This window comes from Argentina silus, assembly GCF_951799395.1.
Source record: "Argentina silus genome assembly, chromosome: 9".
Classification (NCBI taxonomy): domain Eukaryota; kingdom Metazoa; phylum Chordata; class Actinopteri; order Argentiniformes; family Argentinidae; genus Argentina; species Argentina silus.
In genome coordinates, this window is record NC_139663.1 from 11023828 (window position 1) to 11043795 (window position 19968).

Genomic DNA, 19968 nt, shown 5'->3' on the forward strand with positions numbered 1-19968 from the left:
AGGTACTGGGAATGCCGGAGGGTTTTGCTGTCAAACATAGAGGGAGACGGCTTGAGAACCCAAAACTAACACTCTGGGTAACGCCAATGAGAATGAGGTGGGAAACAGGAAAGTGGCAGGACATAGTCAGAACCAAAATAACGGATGGATCAGAAGAAATAGACTTTGGAGGAAGAAAGTATAAAGCAGGAGTTGCAGTAGGAATAATAAACGTCAAGCCAACGGTAGAGGCGGGGCTATAGCTGGAGCTCTGCTGGACGGAGAAAAGAGGGAGCAGATAAATTTAGAAGAGGAAAAACAGAGAGGTGCTATTATGGCAAGCCCGGTGGACCTGCTGGCCAAGCAGAACCCACTGCTGTGAAAAGACGTTAAAAAAATGTCTGAGAAGTGGGGAAAACGAACCAAGAACTTTCCCACAAAGTGGCCCAAGGAGGGAACATTTGATGTTGCATTATGTGAGGAAATGGAAGCACTGATAAAGAATCACAAGCCCCGAGATAACTCGAAAAAGAGACAGGAAAAAAGAGAAAGAGAAAGGGAGATACTAAAACTGTTTAAAACAGAGGGTGAAGCACTGCTGAACACCAAAAAGTTAAGAAAGGTTTTGAAGAAAGATGCAGAGAAGGGCGAAATAGCAGGAGGGTTAATGCCTCCACCCTACAGTCACAGGGAATTTCCTGTAATAACAGGAACGATCCATCTGGATGGAGAAGTAGAGGTAGGACCAGAGAAAAAGGAAAAAGAGAAGCAACGTAAAACAAAAATCGAAGCAGAGAAATCCATAGAACTTGACTGCTATGCAGGGGTCAAAGAAGCCCTAAAACAGATAGAGAAAGGCACATGGGAACCAGAGTCAGAATGAAGAAAAGAAAACAGATTGCTGCAGGAAGCTGTAGACAAGGAGCTAGAACGCATGAAAAAATAAAGAGAACGCAGAGAAGGGAAACAGCCACACAGCACACCCAGATATGGGGAAGAGATCGCCTGGTCAAACAATTTTGACAACTCAGAGTTTGGTGAAGAGGAACAGTGTGAGCAGGAGATGTGGACGGCCCAGAAGGAGAAAGAAGCAGAAGAGGTAAGGGAGAGGTTACAAACAGGAATTACCACTATACAGGAGATAAACCGAACCAGAAACGAACAGGGTAATAAGCGTAGTGGCCAGGGTAGTGGAGAGACAGGATATAAGGAAGGAGAAGGACAAACAACACAAGTGTTAAGAGATAGAGGAACGTTACATCAGCCAGACATACTCCAGTGCCCCATCCTAGTAAAAGGATCACAAGGACACTATGTGCCCTGGGGAACACAGGACATGCAAGGGATAATCATCAGATTGCCCGACATACATGAGGGAACAGGAAAATGGATCAGAATCTTTGAGGAAGAGAACGGGGAAGCTGCTGACGGTGGGAGACCTCAAGGCTCTGCTGGCCAAGGTGTTGCGGGTGATCAAGATAGAGTACATACTCAAGGGCTGTGGAATAGGAACGGCAAGTAACAACCCCACAAAAGAAGGGATGGGGTTCAATCAGTTCCGACCGGCAATGTGGGCAACTCTGAGAGGAGAATACCCCCCGAAGCTGGATCCAAAGACCCTGAAAGGAGACCCATTGGGAGGCGCAGAGAACCCTGCCACATACGTGCACAACCAGTTGAAAAAGTGGAAACAAGAGACTCAATCAGACCCAAAGGGAAATCCTCTGATGACAACGCTGTTCAGGACTGCAGTGGTGGAAGCTATGCCTCTCCCGGTAAGGAGCCGGTTGGAAGATGTGGTGGGACTTACGTCAAAAACACACAAAGAGTTCAGTGATCATGTAGTTCATGCAGTGGAAAAATACCGAATGGATGAACAAAAAGAACAAGAAAAAGAGGTCTAGAGAAAGCTGGCACAGCTCCAGCTGGGGGAACTTACAGAAAAGAATAAAAAGAAAACTCAAGGGGTGATGTCCGTTGAAGCCGGGAAACCAGTTCCACACATGGCCACGTCAGGACTACCTCCAGCGCCGAGGCCTCAGGGTCAGGAGCAATCCTCCGTACCAGTAATCAATGTGTATACCCAGTAGCCCCAACAGTCTTAGCCTTGGAAAGGCAAGCAAAAACTCCAAGGAGGGTTCCAAAAGAAAGATCCAAAAGGCCCTCCCGGCGTGTGCTGGGGATGCGGTCAGCCGAGACACACCAGGCACACGAACGACACCAGTCTATGGGCAGATCAGCAAGAAGTCAGACCAGATCAGGGTGAGACTAAGCAAAGAAGCAGAAGAAAAAGGGCATATCAGCCAGATCCCGCAGTCTATATAGATGCCATAGGCGTACCTAGAGGGGTACGAGTACAAGGCAAGAGGCCAGGTACTGGCAGGATTTGAATTGATTCTCCTCTGGCCCACGATAAATAAAAATGTGGATTGCATAAACGCAATCTATTACAATCAACAGAGGTTCATTTACTACACAGATTATGCCTTGTCAGGGAGAGCAGGTCCGAGAGACAAGTAGAATGACATGGCAGAACAGACAGGCACTACATTTTCTGATGGCCGCTCAAGGCGGGGTGTGCAGAATGTTTGGGGACCGGTGCTGTACATTCATTCCAAATAATACCGATTCTGCAGGGAGTTTTACCAGAGTGATGCCTAAACTAAGAAACTTAAGACAGGAAGTGAAAGAAAATGCAGGCACAGACTTTGGGAAATTAGATTGGTGTGACCTATACCTACTCAAGAATACCATGGTTCCATTCGCTGAGAAAGAAACCCCCTGGAGTAAACATTGCCGGCTGGCCATATGATGACTATGTCCCCCTTGGAAATGTTTGCGACTCACCGGATAGTGATGTGTTTTATGGTGTCAAATGGGTCCTTAGTGGACCTCTGGGGTACAGAATTGATTTTTGTGACACTTTTGCCCTTAGAGAATGTTGACGAAACAAAAATACCAACACTGGGTGGCCTCAGCATGGGCAGGACTACTACAGACTGAAGCGGCAGGTCTTCCTGCAGTGCTGGGCAAAATTCCCTAGCCCTGCTTCGGCTTACTTTCTCCACTCACTGAACCCAAAGAACTTTAGTGGACGGCATGAAATTTACCTGTGCTCAGGAACATTGAGTATTGTTTCATTATGGAATGATGAGTGTAAAATTTGGGAAGAAAAGAAGTCTGTGGCTCTCAAAGCCAGGTTGGAAATTATGAAAGCAAAATTTATTGAATGATTACGATGATTAAATAACATAGGCCCAGGTTTTTCGCCCCTGCCTGCAATCGTGTTCACATATCCGCACACGGACATTCTGATTTCACATTTTATTTGCATATAAGGAGTGGTTTACAGATATGACTAAGATTGAAATGCTGTATAAATGCTGTGCACTGAGCTAGAAACCGGTGGATGCTCCGCGGACCAGCTCGGCTTTGTTGCTTGTAATAAGAGTCTTTGAGAAAATTCTATTTTCACAGTCTTTGAGTAGTTTTGTTTTTAAGTATCGAGTAAAGGATTCCACGATAGGATCAAGAGTATTTTATTTCGTGTGAGTCCCAGCCATCGTTCAGAGAATCATTTTAAATGTGTGTTTCAGGCTGATATAAATAATAGATTGGAAAGCAAAAATGTCAATGTACTTTGGATTAGTTGGTCGACTTTTGACTGAGCATCCCTTGTGTTCCATTTTCAAGCAACCTCCAGGCATGAACTATCGATAACCGAATTTCAGATTAGTGGTTTGTTGTCGACACGGCCTACTTTGTGTGTCAAAATGTAAACGGTTTTGTTTTGTATACTTGTACAACTGAAATTTCACAATATTTAAAATCACCGGTTGCACAGTTCCTTGGCTGACGGCTAAACACCGCCAGGTGAGTATTGTGTAATGAATGATTTGTACTTGTCGTGCTGTATGTAGCCACATTTTTTGCAAGCTGATGTTAGCGAGCTAGCTAACTAGCTAGCTTCTATACACACACGATGAATGGACTTTATCTCTCCCTCACTATAATGTTAATTAGTTCGTTTTATTACCGCGGATAATGACAATTGAATTAAGCAAGTTGTATTTAGCTAGACGATCTCTTTAACTAGTTGTCCACAGACTTGCTGCTGAGGCATCAATGAATGTATATGGCTAAACTAGAGAGGCGTCGCAGCTGATTCAGGAAATCGCTAGAACACACCAGCTTGTTTCCATCTAGCATCCAAGGTTGCACACTTTTTTCCTGCCCAGCACCAGCACACCGGATTCAACCACCCAGTTCAACTAATCGTCAAGCCCTTTGTTTCATCAGGTTTGTTGTACTGGGCTGGAACAAAAACGTGCAATGGGCTCCCTGACTGGAGTTGTGTGTGCATTGCATCCCGTTCGAATGAGATATTATTCTCCATTTTAGTCTAAATCAGCACACATAAACAAACTCGTTTTTAATCCCAATTTCTAACATTTATTTTATTTTATTCAACAGATCCATGGTGGCGGATTCGGTTCTAATGGATCCGCCCACTAAACCCGGAGCCAATCAAGTGGCAGACGTGGTGTTCGTCATTGAAGGAACTGCAAACCTTGGTCCCTATTTTGAGTCTCTCAGAAAGAATTACATACTGCCTGCAATTGAGTAAGTATTTTTCAAACATTCTTTTTGCCTGTCATTGTTTTAGTTATGCCTTTGATTTCTGGCTTAACAGCTGCCACTTCATCATCACAGGTACTTCAATGGAGGCCCACCTGCAGAGACAGATTTTGGGGGAGATGTGAGTCATTCTTCTTCTTGTTTTATCTTTTTGCCGTTCTATTTCAGAAGAGAAAGAAAATAGATACCAATTTTCTCTCTCTCTCTCTCTCTCAGTATGGAGGCACACAGTATGGCCTTGTGGTGTTCAACACTGTGGACTGTGCTCCTGAGTCATACGTCCAGTGTCACGCGCCAACCAGCTCGGCATTTGAGTTTGTCTCTTGGATCGACAGCATCCAGTAAGAAATTGCAATTAGAACTTGTTCTTGAAAAACTACCATGATGTGTTGTGTTGCAGAGATGTCAAAGTAAAACATTTTGTGTCGGATTTTCCTAACTGGACCTCATATGTCTTTGTTTGCGAACCAGGAACATTATGAATGTGTTGTAAAGGATGTGCTGATTTGTAACTTTGTAAATGTGTTCTAACTTCCTTAGGTTTATGGGAGGTGGGGCAGAGAGCTGCAGTCTTATTGCAGAGGGACTGTCTGTGGCCTTACAGCTCTTTGACGACTTCAAGAAGATGAGGGAGCAAATGTGAGTTATCTGTTTTTACACACACACACACACACACACACACAGACAGACACACACACATACACACACACTATAACATCTTTCAATCTGTCACTACCAGAGGTCAGACGCACAAAGTGTGTGTGCTGTTGTGCAACTCTCCACCGTATTTGCTGCCTGCCGTGGAGAGTGTGAGCTACACGGGCTGCACAGCAGACAGCTTGGTCAAAATCATCCGAGACGTGAGTGGCCCACATACACCGTCTGGCAAACACCACCCTGTTCAGACTACCAGTAGTACCAGTTGTTGGTGCTGGTTAACTTATTCATGAGAATACACAAGTACTTGTTTTTATTATTAATGTCATAAGTAATGGCATATCCGAAAAGGAAAACACTCGAGCACACTTGCTACTTTCTTGACTTTCTTGCTACACATTTATATAGGAAGATGGCAACATTTTGTCATGATTTTAATGACCATTTTAATCATTAATTTATTTTCGTTTGTCTGTTGATGTTATAATAACTTGTGCCTCCTCCTTAGAGAGGCATTCATTTCTCTGTGGTGTCTCCACGGAAACTACCAGCTTTACGGGCGCTGTTCGAGAGAGCATCGCCAGTCGGAGGACCGTCTGAATCCCACCCGGACTACAGCCAAGACCCCTTTCACATGGTCCTAGTCAGGGGCATCGCACTTCCTGGTGAGGAGCAGAGAACAAACACACATACAGTACAATGGATTCACATTACTGTTCCAGTCAGGAGTGACTTCAGACATCAATCCTCTCCTCCCCTCCTCTGCCCTGCCCTCCTCTCCTCTCTTCCTCACATATGATATAAGTAAGGATTGGTCCACCAATTTATTCTAGAATATCTCTTTCCAGTTTCCTCAGGTGGGGGCCCAGGCCCTCTCAAACCGGTGTTGCCCCCCCAGCCCCTCCAGGCCCTGCAGCCCCTGCAGCCCCTGCCTATCAGTCAACCTCCTCTTGGGCCTGCCTCACAGGCACCACCACCTATAAACACGGCCCATCCATACCAGGTACCAAACTAATCCACAGGGTAGGAATGCTCACCAGGGGAGGCTGGTGGAGGTAGAAATCGGAGGACAGGCTCATTGAAATGCATGAAATGGAATGCGGAATGGTACCATTCCTCATACCATTCCATGCATTACGATGAGCCCATCCTCCGATTTTGTCTTCCGATTTCCACCAGCCTCCCCTGGTGCTCAGATATATGATTCAGTTGTACTGTTTTTGTACTGTACAGTATGACCTCTAAATAGCTGAATTCACTGGCTTCTAGTTGACACTATTGTCTCCTCCTCCCTCCTCTTGGCTGCCTGTCAGCCTTCACCCTCCCTCACTGCTGCTCAGGCAGCCGCACAGATGGCTGTGGAGGCAGCCAACAACCAGAAGAGTCGCTGTGAGTAGCCTGAACCGTCTAAACCTCTTATCAGCAACATATTTTATCATTAGCGTTGCATCATTGTTACCTTATATTTGTGTAAGACTATCTCTTTTACCGTCCAGTCCCAGGAATGGTAAATCCCGGTCCTCCCTTCAGTGGCCAGCCAACACTCCCGTCTGTGGCGGGAGTGAAGCTGGCTCCCTCCAGCCAGCCCAGCCTATCAACTGTCACCACCGTTTCAACACCCATGTTGCCGCAGCAACAAGCCCCTCCCCCTCAGCAGGTCCAGCCCCCAGGACAGCCACCGCCCAATCCACAGCCACAGGCACCACCTCAGCAGCAGCAGCAGCAACAGCAACAGCAGCAGCCCAACCCCAATCAGCAGACTCCCCCGTCATCACAGCCTGGCATGGTGAGAGCCTGATCACTAAATTGTATCAAAGCAGTATACTCTTATATACATTATACATTAATACCCTAAGGCTCATTGTTATCACTTCTCTCCTTTTCTCTGATAGGTTGGTGTGTCTGCAGCTCAGGCCAACTCAAATTCCATTGGACAGCAGCAATCTGCCAATAAGATTGTAGCATGGAGCGGGGTGCTGGAGTGGCAAGAGGTGAGGGAAACTATAACTTAGTCTCAAACATCAAGCACCCTTACCTAGAAATGGGTGAGACTCATCAAGCCGCCTACTTGTTCTTCAGCCGTAGGCTTTAACAAAACCACGGTTGGATCTGACTGAACTGACTTTTAAGTTTGTTTGATTATCATTAGTTATATCATGTTCATAATTGATTTTACAAAAGGTAAAACAATGATGGAATTGTTTGACATTCATGAAACGCATGCACAGTGTAAAAGCTAAACAAAGTTGATATTCTTTACCCAATTAAACACATATGTTTAGTACAGCCACAAGTCACAAAAGGGCATCGCAGCTCCATGTATCAACTGACAGGGTTCAGCTTAGATTTGGTTTGTATTACCTGTTGTGTCCAGAATCTTACTGGCAATGCAATCGTAATAATGGACACAGGGACTACACCAGGCCCAGACCGATATGGGATTGATTAAGTATTGATCAGGTATTGATTTCTTGAAGATGAACAGTGCTGGTTATTGTCCCTGTAGGATCTGGCATATCGACCCTCTTTTGAATGTTGCACTGCTTCCTTGTCAGGGCAATTTCTCATGTTCGGTAGTTTCTGCATGGGGCTTTTAATCAAACAATCCCTCACAACCCCAGGGTGTGAAACGTTAGCCCTGCGGTCACTCTGTATGCTAACTTCCAAACCTCTCCTTCTATTTCTCCAATCCTCCCCCATTCTTCTCCTCCTCCCCCACCCTCTCCATCCATCACTTCAGAAGCCCAAAGCCTCGTCTATGGATTCCAATACCAAACTCACCCGCTCCCTACCCTGCCAGGTGCAAGTCAACCAGGGAGAGAACCTGTGAGTAGTAAAAACCACAACTACAAAGTGACCGCTCCACAGATTGCTCTTTGCATGTGTTGCTGTCTATATTGAGAGTTATCAGGAGCTGTTTGTGGGGTTTTTTGTGTCTCCCAACAGAAATGCTGACCAGTGGCCACAGAAGCTGATCATGCAGCTGATCCCACAACAGTTACTGGTGAGAGTCCTCTCCCCTCCCTCCTTTTATCCAAATGTCTGTTTGTCTGTCTTTCTAAATGTGTGTTCAGGAATGACAAGAGATTATAATGAGTTATGAAAATCTAAATAATTGATTTGTTGAAATATTAATAGAGTTGATATTCCTCCCTCTCCCCAGACAACCCTCGGTCCACTCTTCAGGAACTCTCGAATGGTTCAGTTTCTCTTCACCAACAAAGACGTTGAGTCATTGAAAGGCCTGTACCGCATAATGGCCAACGGATTTGTGAGTACTACTTCTACTAAACGTCCCATCACATTACATTTACATTTATTCAGCAGACGCCTTTATCCAAAGCGACTTACAACAATACATTTGTTTAAGTAAGTGTATCGTCTATCCAACAGTCATCATAAGACAAAGTAATCAATGCTCACACCAGGGGCCATTGGCAGTCGTAATGCCAGTAGGCTGTTTAAAAAAAATAAACAATTATTTTAATTGCAGGAGAGAACTTGTACAGGGGGGTAGTGGGGGTGAAGAGGTCTCTAGGGTTGGGGTTAGGGTTATTATAGGGGAGGGTAGTGAGGTGAAGCGGTCTTTAGGAGGGACTGTTAAGATGTTGCCTGAAGAGATGGGTTTTCAATCTACCGTGGAAGATCGGAAGTGACTCATTCCACCAGCGGGGCGCCAGGACAGTGAAAAGCCGTGACCGAGTAGCGCGGCCACTTCATCCACGTCGAGATGGCGGTGCCAGGCGGGCAGCCGAGGTGGACGAGCGGAGTATTCTTGCAGGGGTTTGGGGGCTAACCATTGCTTGCAAGTAGGGAGGGGCTGTTCCCTTTGCCGCCCGATAGGCAAGCACCAGGGTCTTGAATTTGATGCGAGCTGCTACCGGGAGCCAGTGGAGGGTGCGGAGGAGGGGCGTGACATGGGAGAATTTGGGGAGATTGAACACCAGACGAGCGGCAGCGTTCTGGATGAGCTGCAGAGGCCTGATGGAGGAGGCGGGGAGTCCGGCCAAGAGTGCATTGCAGTAGTCGAGGCGAGAGATTACAAGTGTTTAGACCAAAGGTTGTGCTGCTTCTCTGGTGAGGAATGGACATATCCTTCTGATGTTGTAGAGGAAGAATCTACAGGAGTGTGCTGTTGCTGTGATGTTCGCCACACAGGATAAGTGGTTGTCAAGGATCACCCCAAGGTTCTTGGCTGTATGGGAGGAGGTCACAGTACAGTTTTCTACTGTGATGGAGATCACCTCCATCTCTCATTTTTAACTGCATTTCTGCCCCTGTTTTTAATCCATGATAAATACAATCAGAAGTTCGGTACTCTATCATGAGTCACCACTCACAAGTGCTGTCCACTAGATGGATTGAACAGGTGTTTCTGTGTTGCAGTTTTGCGCAGAAGCCAGTAGATGGGGGCACTGTGCCTCTGTATCTCTTGTCAAACAACTAATGGAATTTTAACACCCTTGAGCACCAAAGGAAGGAGGACAGTAGTGGTTGAGCTTGACTCTGTTCCAAGTCAATGTGTATCCACTTGAGTAGTTTTGTCTGACAGTGTGCCAGAATATAATTACATATGAATGAATGCCAATATGGAGGCCTAACGCTGACATCTCACCCTACCTTGACCTATGACCCCTGCAGGCGGGCTGCGTGCACTTTCCCCACAGCGCCCCCTGTGAGGTGCGCGTGCTCATGCTGCTCTTCTCCTCCAAGAAGAGGATCTTCATGGGCCTCATCCCCAACGACCAGAGCGGCTTTGTCAACGGCATCCGGCAAGTCATCACCAACCACAAGCAGGTCCAGCAGCACCGCTCGGTGAGCAACGGGGATCCTAGGAGAGATGGGAGGTTAGAGGGGAGAGACTGGGAGAGAGGGGAGGTTAGTGGGGAGAGATGTGCAGAGGGGGTAAGATACAGGGGAGCATATAGGAGGAGAGATGGGAGGTTGGAGGGGAGAGACCAGGACAGAGGGAGGGTGGGGGAGAGACTGGGAGAGAGGGGAGGTTGGAGGGGGGAGACTGGGAGAGAGGGGAGGTTGGAGGGGAGAGACTGGTAGAGAGAGAGAGAGAGAGGTTATAGGGGCAGACTGGGAGAGAGAGAGGGAGGGGGGGACTGGGAGAGAGGGAGGTTAGACCAGAAGGGGGGGGCGGGGGGTAGCACAGAGAGTGCTCTCCAGAGCCTTCACGGCTCCGTGTACGGTCAATTCCTGCTAAGCGTTTCCAGTTTGAGAGCATTCCCCCCCCTATTGTGCATGTCAAAGTTCATTATTGTCACATACTCTGTGAGCAGAACAGTGAGATGCTTAGTTCACACGGGGTCCTAAAAGTGTTATACTCATGCAATAAACGTCCTAAATGTCAGGTTTGTCCCTGGTTACAACAAACATGTCAGACCCTCTCATACAGTACAATACACCCTTAGGCCAGAACGTTGTTGCCTTCAGGTAAGCACTTTGCATGCTTATGTAGTGACAAAATGACTGCAAGCCTCATTGAAAAGGCAACCTGCCTGTGGTCTACATTAGTTACATTATATCCTTACAGCCTTTCCGTTCCCATTAAGGTTGATGTTGCCTGTTTGTTCATGCTGCTAATTTTATGTGTTTGGGGGGGAAAGCACTAGACCTATAGGAATGTGTTAACTAGTGCGTGTGAGCGTCAGGGCAATTACACTAGGCAGTGGACATGAAATTATAATGAAGACTTTTTCATGATATATTCAAAGCTGCATTGCTAATGGGGAATTGCTGTGGTAATCTTAAGGGGATAGTTCCGTTTTTTTTGTTTTTTTCCCCCGTATTTCCATTGTTGAGCTTTCTTCGGCTACCTCCTGGGCTAGCGTTTAGCCATACCAGTGTACATGAATGGGATCAACGGAAAACTGCTTTCAAAATGTGAAAAAAAAAGGTGTCTGGATGAGCCTACAACACTCCAATTAAGTGGAAAATGAGGTCCAACATTGAAAAACCTGAGCTATCTCTTTAACTTGACAAAGCAATTATTTAATAGTTGTTTGGAGGTTTTTTTTGCAGGAGGCTCTGGGGTGGTGTTGTGGGTTATTAGGGGTCTAAGCTTCGTAGAACCCTATTGTGTTTGTTAGCGTTGGCTTGTTTTTTTGCATTTTCTTGCAAAAAACTTTTTTAAATGTTAAGGCATAGGAGCTTGCAAATTGGCAAGATGGTAAAGGGCCGTAGGTACATTAATCTGTCTCTTCCCAAAGAACTAATTTGCATCATGGACCCAGAACTTCCGCCATTTAGAATTTTGTGAACCGATGGGCCGATCTGGATGAAACTTCATATACAGCATCTATGGACCAAATCCTATCAATCAGCTCAAACAACATGGCTGCTCTGAATCAATGAATCAACTTTAATGAGGGTCTGTCCTATAATTGACGAGCTTAGAAATCAGACATGGAGGGGTGCATCAATACCTAACTTGGCAAACCGATGTCTACCCCTCTCAGGACCAATGATATGCAGTCAAGTTTTTCTTAGTCATGAAATTTGGCACAGATGGTCAGGGGTATGTGTTCACATAACCCCGACAATATGGTTGTGTTTGACCACAGGGTGGCACTGTTAAATGTTTGTGGCTTATAGCGGCCATGTTGTTTTAGCTAATCGAATGAAATATTTTACATGGAAAGACCTTTGTCCATGGATCATGTATACCAAATTTCATGCCGATCTGCTAAGCGGCTTTGGAGAAGAAGATGTTAAAAGTATTCTACAACATTGAAAACACAACAGAATACACCATGAGCATTTCTCAGACTTTTCAAAATGACAAGAAATACTAAAAGAACTCTCTATCGGGTACTCTAAACACATCGTAGCAATTTTTTCGAAGTATTCTGTTGGTGCCCTGGAAAATATGCCGTGCGATATTATGCCATAGCTTAGAACCCAGGCATGGCTGCTCGCAGCTACATTTAGATATTATTTTTTTCCGTCTTCCTTTTTGGAAGACAAAATTGTCCCAGAAAAATAGAAATGATATGTGCGCTAAATCCCCGTACAGAAGTGTACAGTGAAGATAAGAGGAGGGAAATCGAGGAGAGGGACGGTTTTCATTCTCTTTAAAACAAGATTAGGTGTGGAGTGTCATCCAGTGTCACAGTCAGATTATGACTCGTCTTGCTTGCCAGATTTACAGCCCCCGCACTCATATGGCTGTGAGAGACTAGGTGATGAAAGGGTCAAAGATCACGTCTTAGCCAAGTCAGGATAAGCAGGAACGGGAACGGTTTCACCAGCCATTTTGTGTCAGATTTGCATGGTTTATTTCAGCTGAGAGAGATGTAGAGTACAAACGCCCACTGGATATAATGGCCCCTCTCATTCTCTGCTTCACCACTCTCCTACAGTTGGGCTCAGGGGGTCCGATGCCACCTGGCCAGGTTCCGACCAATCCCAACTTCCTCAACAGGCCGACGGGACCCATCCCCGTCTCCCATTGCAACGTCCAACAGCAGGTAAGCTCACTGCAGCGTAGCGTCTCTCTGTTCATGCTCTGCCCCCCCCCCCCCCTCCTCCTTCACGCTGTTCCTGGCTCCACCGCCCGTTCCTCTGGTATCCTGCTATGACTGCATGCCTTGTTAACCCTCCCCCCTCTCCTTCTTTTCTGCACCTCCACCACCCCCTCTTCTTCCTCCTCTCTCTCTCTCTCTCTCTTGTCTCTCCTTTGTTCAGTCTGTGGTGGTAGGCATGCCCCCTGTTAGTCAGGTCGCTATGATGGAAGATCAGCAGAGACAGAACAACCTGGTGAGAGTTACATCACACACACACACGGTCATACGCATGCACGCACACACACCACACTCACACACACACACACACCACACACACACACACCACACTCACACAAATGATCATACACACACACACACACACACACACACACACACACACACTACAGGTATAGGCTCTCCCTTTGCTCCCTTCAGCACCAGCATGGTGAACAGCTCTTTTCCCTCTCTGCATGTTTCCTTTCTCCCTGTCTCTGATTGGATGCTCAGTCTGCTCACAGCATAGGTTGCCTGGCATGTTTAGGGTTAAGAGTGGCACATTCAGTCTCGGTCCTCAGGCTAACAGATTGCAAATCAAGTGCAAATCTCTGCCTAACAGTGCACCATCTTTCAGTCAGTATGAATCACCTCCCTTCAAGTCCCCCCTACTGGGTGCTCTTCTCTCTCCTACCCTCTTCTCAACCATTAAACTGTCTCACACTCGTTCAGATGACAATGAGAGCAGCCGGCACGGCCAATCAGCAGGCACCTGTCACCGGAGCTCCGCCCAACCAGGTCGCTCAAGGCGGACAAGCCCAGTCTCAGGGTGCCATGCTCCGCCTTCCAAACCCCGGAGCCAATCCGCAGCTGCGCAGCCTCCTCCTCAGCCAACAGCAGCCAGTAAGAAATGCACCGGCTGACTATCCATATCATATCACGACCATCATCTATATTTTACATGTCTTCTTATAAAGAATTAAATATTTATTAGCAGTTACCTACCTGAAGCAGTCTAAACTAGACCACAGGCTGGGATTGTCTCTTGGGTGTGTTTGTTGATGAAGCATGTGTGAGTAGTCATATTGTAGAAGTGCAGTCGTAACATTGTGTCTCTCTCTGTGTGTGTCTGTCTGTCTGTCACTCTGTCTCCTTTCTTTCTTTCTTTCTTTCTTTCTCACTCTCTCTCTCTCTCTCTCTCTCTCTCTCTCTCTCTCTCTCTCTCAGCAGGGTGGTGTGTCTCACATGCAGGGCATGATGCCTCACCAGGGTATGGGGCCGCAGCTAGTCCACCCTACACCAGGAGGGGGCGCCCAAATGCAGGCACAGTGGAGACAACCTCTCGCAGGTGGGCTACAGCCACGGGGCCTACACACATTGTACTGTACAGACTGCCCATCATTAATCGGGAGCATGATACAGTCTTATATATCACAACTAAGGAAACTATTTTTCCTAAAGAAGACCATACACAGTATACATTGTAGCAAATGTTTGTCTCTGTGTCTGTATATTGTGAAGTGAGTCCACATCCAAACTGTATAGTATTCGCGTGAGTCAACAACTTCAGTCAATATTTGTATACGCAGTGATTCACTCCCTTTTGTATTTTCCCAACCAAGGAAATGTTTGTGTGAACCATGTGCTTTCCACCCAAGGCTTAAATCTGTCTCCCCCTCACTTCTCTCTCTCACAGGTCAGATGCTGATGGCTGCTGGTCAAAGGGGCTCCATAGCACAGCCTCCTGGAATGCCACAGGTCTCCAGTGTCATGGAGGATGAGATTCTCATGGACCTTATTTGATTTTGGACACACACACAAAAAGACTACACTTCCCATCAGCTAATCGTTTGAGTTTCATCATGCGAGCAGACTGGGAGATGCAGTTTGTCTAGTTTCAACACTTCCTTTTTTTTCTTTTTCTTTTTCTTTTTTTTGTGCTTAAAAACGGAGCCAACAACAGCAGGATGAATCAGGAGTTTGTACTGTAGAGCTATTGAAAATGATTTGTGGCAGACATGCAAGCACACACTCTCATGCATATGCACTCACACACATGTGCGCACGCACACACACACACATCCATAGACTCATCCACCCTATCACAAGCTTAATGAAGCCAACCAAATGGGAGGACAGCGTTCATTAAACTGTCGTGCTTGTCTGTAAACCTGCTTCACATTCATTTTATTGTTGATATGAAACGTCTTTTTTTATCAAGGTTTTACTTTTCTGAAGTTGAGTTTGAGGTATGATGATGTTTTATTGAGATGAAATAAAGATACATTTTGTCAAGGAGCCGATTGATGAATTGAGTCCATTGTGAGGGTGTTGTTAGAGTCCACACACCAATTGATCTGTCTGTCCTCTGTCCAGCCCTCTCTGTCAGTAGTTTATCAATGCATGTATATTAACACTGCAGCGTTTCACCCTTATAGTGAGAGGAAGAGAGACTGAAATAGACATACAAATAGATTGTTAAATGTCTTTTTCTGCCAAATGGTGTCACAGTGTTAATTTTAACTACTCCAATATGTCGTGGAACCATACAGAGGCCCCCTTGTGCCAAGTAGTTCTACCAGATGGCATGGCTTGGCCGTGTTTTCCCTGGCATAACGCACAATCAGGCTGACCGCATGCGCACATGGCACCGTGTTCACATATGTGCACAAAATTAGCTTCACACACATTAACACTACCTAGCACGTTTGCGTGCGCGTTCACACACACACACACACACTATAGTGTAGTACTGAGTATGAATTATACACAGACACCTGTCATAAAGGCACACAGCTCAATTAGTTGTTTGCACATACAGAAACAGAAAACATCATTATGTACACATGAACTTTGCCCCACGACATACCAACACACATTTTTACCGTTTCCCGGTAAACAACGCAGTATGTGCGCAGACATGCATTCTCACACGCACAGACAGGAAGTGATGTCAGTTCCTATCACCAGGGAGACGGAGACGGTTGCTAAGATACCATGACACTGGGTTCTTGTTTCTAAGCTTTTTCTCAACCTCTCTCACATGGACTCACACAGACAGAGACATTAGTCCCTCAGCAGCCTGCGTTCATCTCTCCACGATCTCTCCATCACTAGACGACCCTGTGAGCTGAGCTTCACGTTCTCTTCCTTTTCTCTCCTCTCTCTTCTCTCTGTTTTTCTACCTATTCGGTATTATCTCTGTGTTTAAAAATGTCTCTCAAATGTTATTTTTACCATATGACCTTTGAAGTTACCACAATATTTTGCATGACACTAGGTAGATACTACAACATACTATATGCCGGATACATGTACTTCGATAGACCGTGAATTGGTCTGTTTTAGTGTCCGTTACTGTTGCGTCTGTTTAGTCTGTTTTTGGTTGTGTCCAGCCTGGTTGCTGTCCCTGTGCGTCAGGGGACAGTGGGTCATTGTGTGGAGCTGAGGGTTTATGGGCCTGGAGATGCAGTTTATTGGTCTGGTGGCAGAAGTGTTGTTGGGCCTGATGGGGTTTATGGGCTTGGGGGCAGAGTTTGTTTTACAGCCTGCTGGTGGAGGTGTTGACAAGGCGGTGGAGGAGAGTAATATTACTTAGCTTAGCAGTGAGTGAATGTGGTCTGTACTGTATGTTTCTGTAGGGCCCGGTACAGGGATGTAGTGGTAAACAATAAACTGGTGGGTAATCCCTGAACACCAATTGGATTGAATAGGTGGGTAAACCTTATTTTATTCACTAAAATAAAAAGGTAAAGTGAGTTTACTTGGGTTCACCCTCCACTGCACCACAGGCCTGGTGGAGGAGATCAGGGGAGGCTGGTGGAGGTAGAAAGGCTCATTGTAGTGCATGGAATGGTAATGCATGTGTGTGATACCATTCCTCATTCCATTTCATACATTACAATGAGCCTGTTCTCCAATTTCTACCTCCACCAGCCTCCACTGGTAGAGAGGTCCAAGTTTAGTCTGGAGGTGGAGGAGTGTTGAACCTGGAGGTGGAGGAGCGTATTGAGCCTGGAGGTGGAGGGGAGTATTGAGCCTAGAGGTGGAGGAGTGTATCACTCCTGAAATTGGATTTGTCTTGTTGGGCCTGGTGGAATTGGGCCAAATGGATGTGGGAGCTAAAGAGAACCAGCTTTTGATGGAGGTGTATTGAGTTTAGTGGTAAAGGTACAAGCTTGGTTAACTCTGAGTTAGAGTGAGGCTCCTCTTCCTCTGCGAGGCGCCACACAGCATCAGGAGTGTCGGGGTAAGCTTCGGAGCATGAATCCTTGCTTTGCGACAGCAGAATGTTCAATTTGGTATATATCACAGAGGATAGGAAGGCTTCTGCTGAGGTCCATGCTGTTCCCCCATCAGATAAAGAGCAAAGTTCACACAGGGCGTCAAACACTGCAGAGAGCTCAGTCCTGAGATACTGAGAGGGGAAATGCAGAAACAGCACAAGAAAGAGAAACAGCGTGCGTCCTGCGCCGTCAGTGTATTTGCCTCACTTCACAACTCTACCCTCACCACGCTGCTCCAACACAGCAGAGTGCTAACATAGGACAGGGAGCTAGCCTAATGCAGAGGCTTCACTCAAAAAAACACAGCAACATCCACAGCAGCCACACGATCAGAACATAACCCAGGGCACAGAGAGAGAGCTAGCACGTCCCGATATGCTAACGCAGCACAGCACAGAATAAGAACATGAACTGGTGGAGGCTGCTAGAGGCAGAAATCAGAGGACGGGCTGATTGTAATGTGTGGAACGGAATGAGGAATGGTATCAAACACAACATGTGTGTTTGATACCATTCCTACCATTCTGTTCCACACATTACAATCAGCCTGTCCTCCGATTTCTACCTCCACCGGCCTCCCCTGACATGAGCGTACTGTTGCAGAACAGAGCTCTAACCACAGTACACATGAGCAGAGATTGAAGATTGTAAACGCTCTATCTTCATATGAACTGCATTAATCCTCCCAGCGGCTCCCATCCCTATTCATTTAACGGCCTGTGGTGTCCACTCAATCAGTCACTTATAGGCTGCCCTGACGGCCAGAACCCCACACCAAAGAGAGGTGGGGGTGGGAGAGAGACTTGGGGGGGGGGGGGGGGGGGGGTTATACTCCACATCACACAGCCTGAGCAGACACTGCGGTACAGACACAGAAACGGAGAGAGAGAGAGAGGAAGAGAGAGGGAGGGATGGACGTGTGAGGGGCTCCTTTGAATAATGAGGGGGGAGAGATGAAGAGATTGGAGGTGAACCGAGAGCAGTCTATATCAAGAGGGAGAGAGATTGAGAGGTTCAAAGTGGGGGAAAGAACAGTCAATATCAAGAGCAAGCGATAGGGAGATGTCCAGGACAACAACAGCACTGAGGTATGTGTGAGAGAGAGAGAGATAAAGAGAGAGAGAGAGAGAGAGAAGGGGGGAGGGATGTGGTGTGTGTGTGAGAGAGGGAGGGATATCCACTGCACTGTTGTGTGACTGGAAATTTAATAGAGAGAGAGAGAGGGAGGGAGGGAGGGAGGGAGGGAGGCAGAGAAGGAGGAGGGGAGAGAGAGAGCGCAATGCAAAGCAAAAGCACTGCAAGTGAGCGCACCCATTGGTATGGAGTTCCAGGAGACGGCTAGAGGCTGTGAACAATGCTACACCGTTACTGCATAGAGAGAGGGAGGGGGGAAAGAGACAGGAAAGAGAGGAAGAGGGAGAAAGAGAGCTAATCGTATAGATGCAATGTCAGTGGAGTGAGTGCTCTATTGTGTACTGCAGGGGGGACTGCTGGGGGGGAGAGGGGAAAGAGGGGAGAGTGGGGAGCAAGAAGGATGGGGGGGGGGGGTAGCTAAGGCCATGCTCATATGATGGGGGCTTTGAATTTGCACTAGACCAAACAATGATCTGTTGAACGAGTTTCAATCAGATGTAGAATACATTGGAAAGCTTCTCTTACTTCCCTGGAATTAGGGAAGAGACAGAGGAGGTGGGGGAGGAGGAAGGGAGGTAGAGGGTTCAGAGACAATCACCAGTGAAACTCAAATGAAACATCACTCTAAAAGGGGGAGGGTGGAATGGACAGGCTGTTGGACTGTGTCTAGGTATGTGAGATAAATTAAGATGCTTTCATTGTCCAAACCAGACGCCATAATGGACTGTGTGTGGGGAATGTGAGTTTGTGTGTGACAGTGTGGCGGAGACCAGACACGTGTGTGTGTGTGTTTGTGTGTGTGTGTGTGCGTGTATGTGTGTGTAGTGTGAATGTGCACGTGGATGAGGGAGAGAGAGCTGGGAGAAGGTTGCAGGGCTGTGAGAAAGACTGATCCACCCAGTCTCAATATAGAATGTTATCAATTCACCACTAATCGCCTGTCTGATTACCCACCCCCATCCCTTTCTCTCTCCCTCTCCCTCTCCCTCTCTCTCTCTCTCTCAATCACACACACACACACACACACACACACACACACACACACACACACACACACACACACACACACACACACACACACACACACACACACACACACACACACACACACACAGAGGCACTCTCTCATTGCAATGACCTCTCCCTCCTCTCAATCCCCCAATCGCCATCTCCCACGACACGCCCCCTCCTATCCTTGCGTATCAAAATATATTGATCCTATATTTGTGGAAAATGTGCACTATACAGAAAGGACACGGAACCGTTGTGAAGGGTTCGAACCTATAAATGAGCGTCCTCGGGGGTGGGGCTGTACTGTATGTGCTTGAGCGTTGCCAAGGGAACCTGCCGGCCAAACAGCAGAGAACGTTCTCTATAAAAAGCGTATCCACCCCTCACGCGCAGACACGCACGCAAAAATGCAATGAAAATCTATTAAACTTCATACCGATGATGAGCACAATAACCTGCAAATAACAAAGTCACACATAGTCTGCGAGTCTCCTTAGGAACTCAGCCTCGGTCTGATGTTGGTTACAACACACTTTTCGATTGAGCAACATGGGTCTGTTTAGGTGGGATCATCCATTAGCCTACCCAGTGAAGCAGTGAGAATCGATTGACATGTGTCTTGCATGACTGATCTGCTCAATATGTGACATGCGACAAATGCGTTCTTCTCACCTCATAACACCTGCGCATGAGCCTGACTTTTCGCGCGTCTTGGAGTGTGACTAGGCCTGTTTTGCGCATCACCCGTGTGATTC

General features: G+C 46.7%; 1 protein-coding gene across 7 annotated transcripts; it reads left to right on the forward strand.

The window, feature by feature from the left end:
- The first annotated feature begins 927 nt into the window (after positions 1-927).
- Positions 928-15080, forward strand: med25 (mediator complex subunit 25). 7 transcript variants are annotated; one of them, XM_083677682.1, is made up of 20 exons: positions 928-1078; positions 4453-4602; positions 4693-4738; positions 4834-4958; positions 5158-5256; positions 5357-5477; positions 5783-5939; positions 6123-6277; positions 6588-6663; positions 6771-7060; positions 7167-7265; positions 8015-8100; positions 8221-8278; positions 8438-8545; positions 9916-10089; positions 12645-12752; positions 12970-13041; positions 13515-13685; positions 14013-14130; positions 14479-15080. In XM_083677682.1, exons 1-20 carry the CDS (start codon positions 969-971, stop codon positions 14583-14585), a joined length of 2430 nt encoding a protein of 809 aa, XP_083533808.1. In that variant the 5' UTR covers positions 928-968; the 3' UTR covers positions 14586-15080. The 7 variants fall into 7 exon arrangements, with proteins under 7 accessions (XP_083533808.1, XP_083533806.1, XP_083533807.1 ...); XM_083677680.1 differs by having other exon boundaries at positions 931-1078; positions 14010-14130; XM_083677681.1 differs by having other exon boundaries at positions 931-1078; positions 8018-8100; positions 14010-14130.
- Positions 15081-19968: the final 4888 nt, after the last annotated feature.

Bases quoted from the DNA above. Each gene is read 5' to 3' on its own strand.
- med25 (XM_083677680.1), top strand. From the start codon at position 969: ATGGGGAAGAGATCGCCTGGTCAAACAATTTTGACAACTCAGAGTTTG. The intron at 4,603-4,692 runs GTAAGTATTTTT...TCATCATCACAG, and splicing joins TACATACTGCCTGCAATTGA to GTACTTCAATGGAGGCCCAC. The intron at 8,546-9,915 runs GTGAGTACTACT...TGACCCCTGCAG, and splicing joins GCATAATGGCCAACGGATTT to GCGGGCTGCGTGCACTTTCC.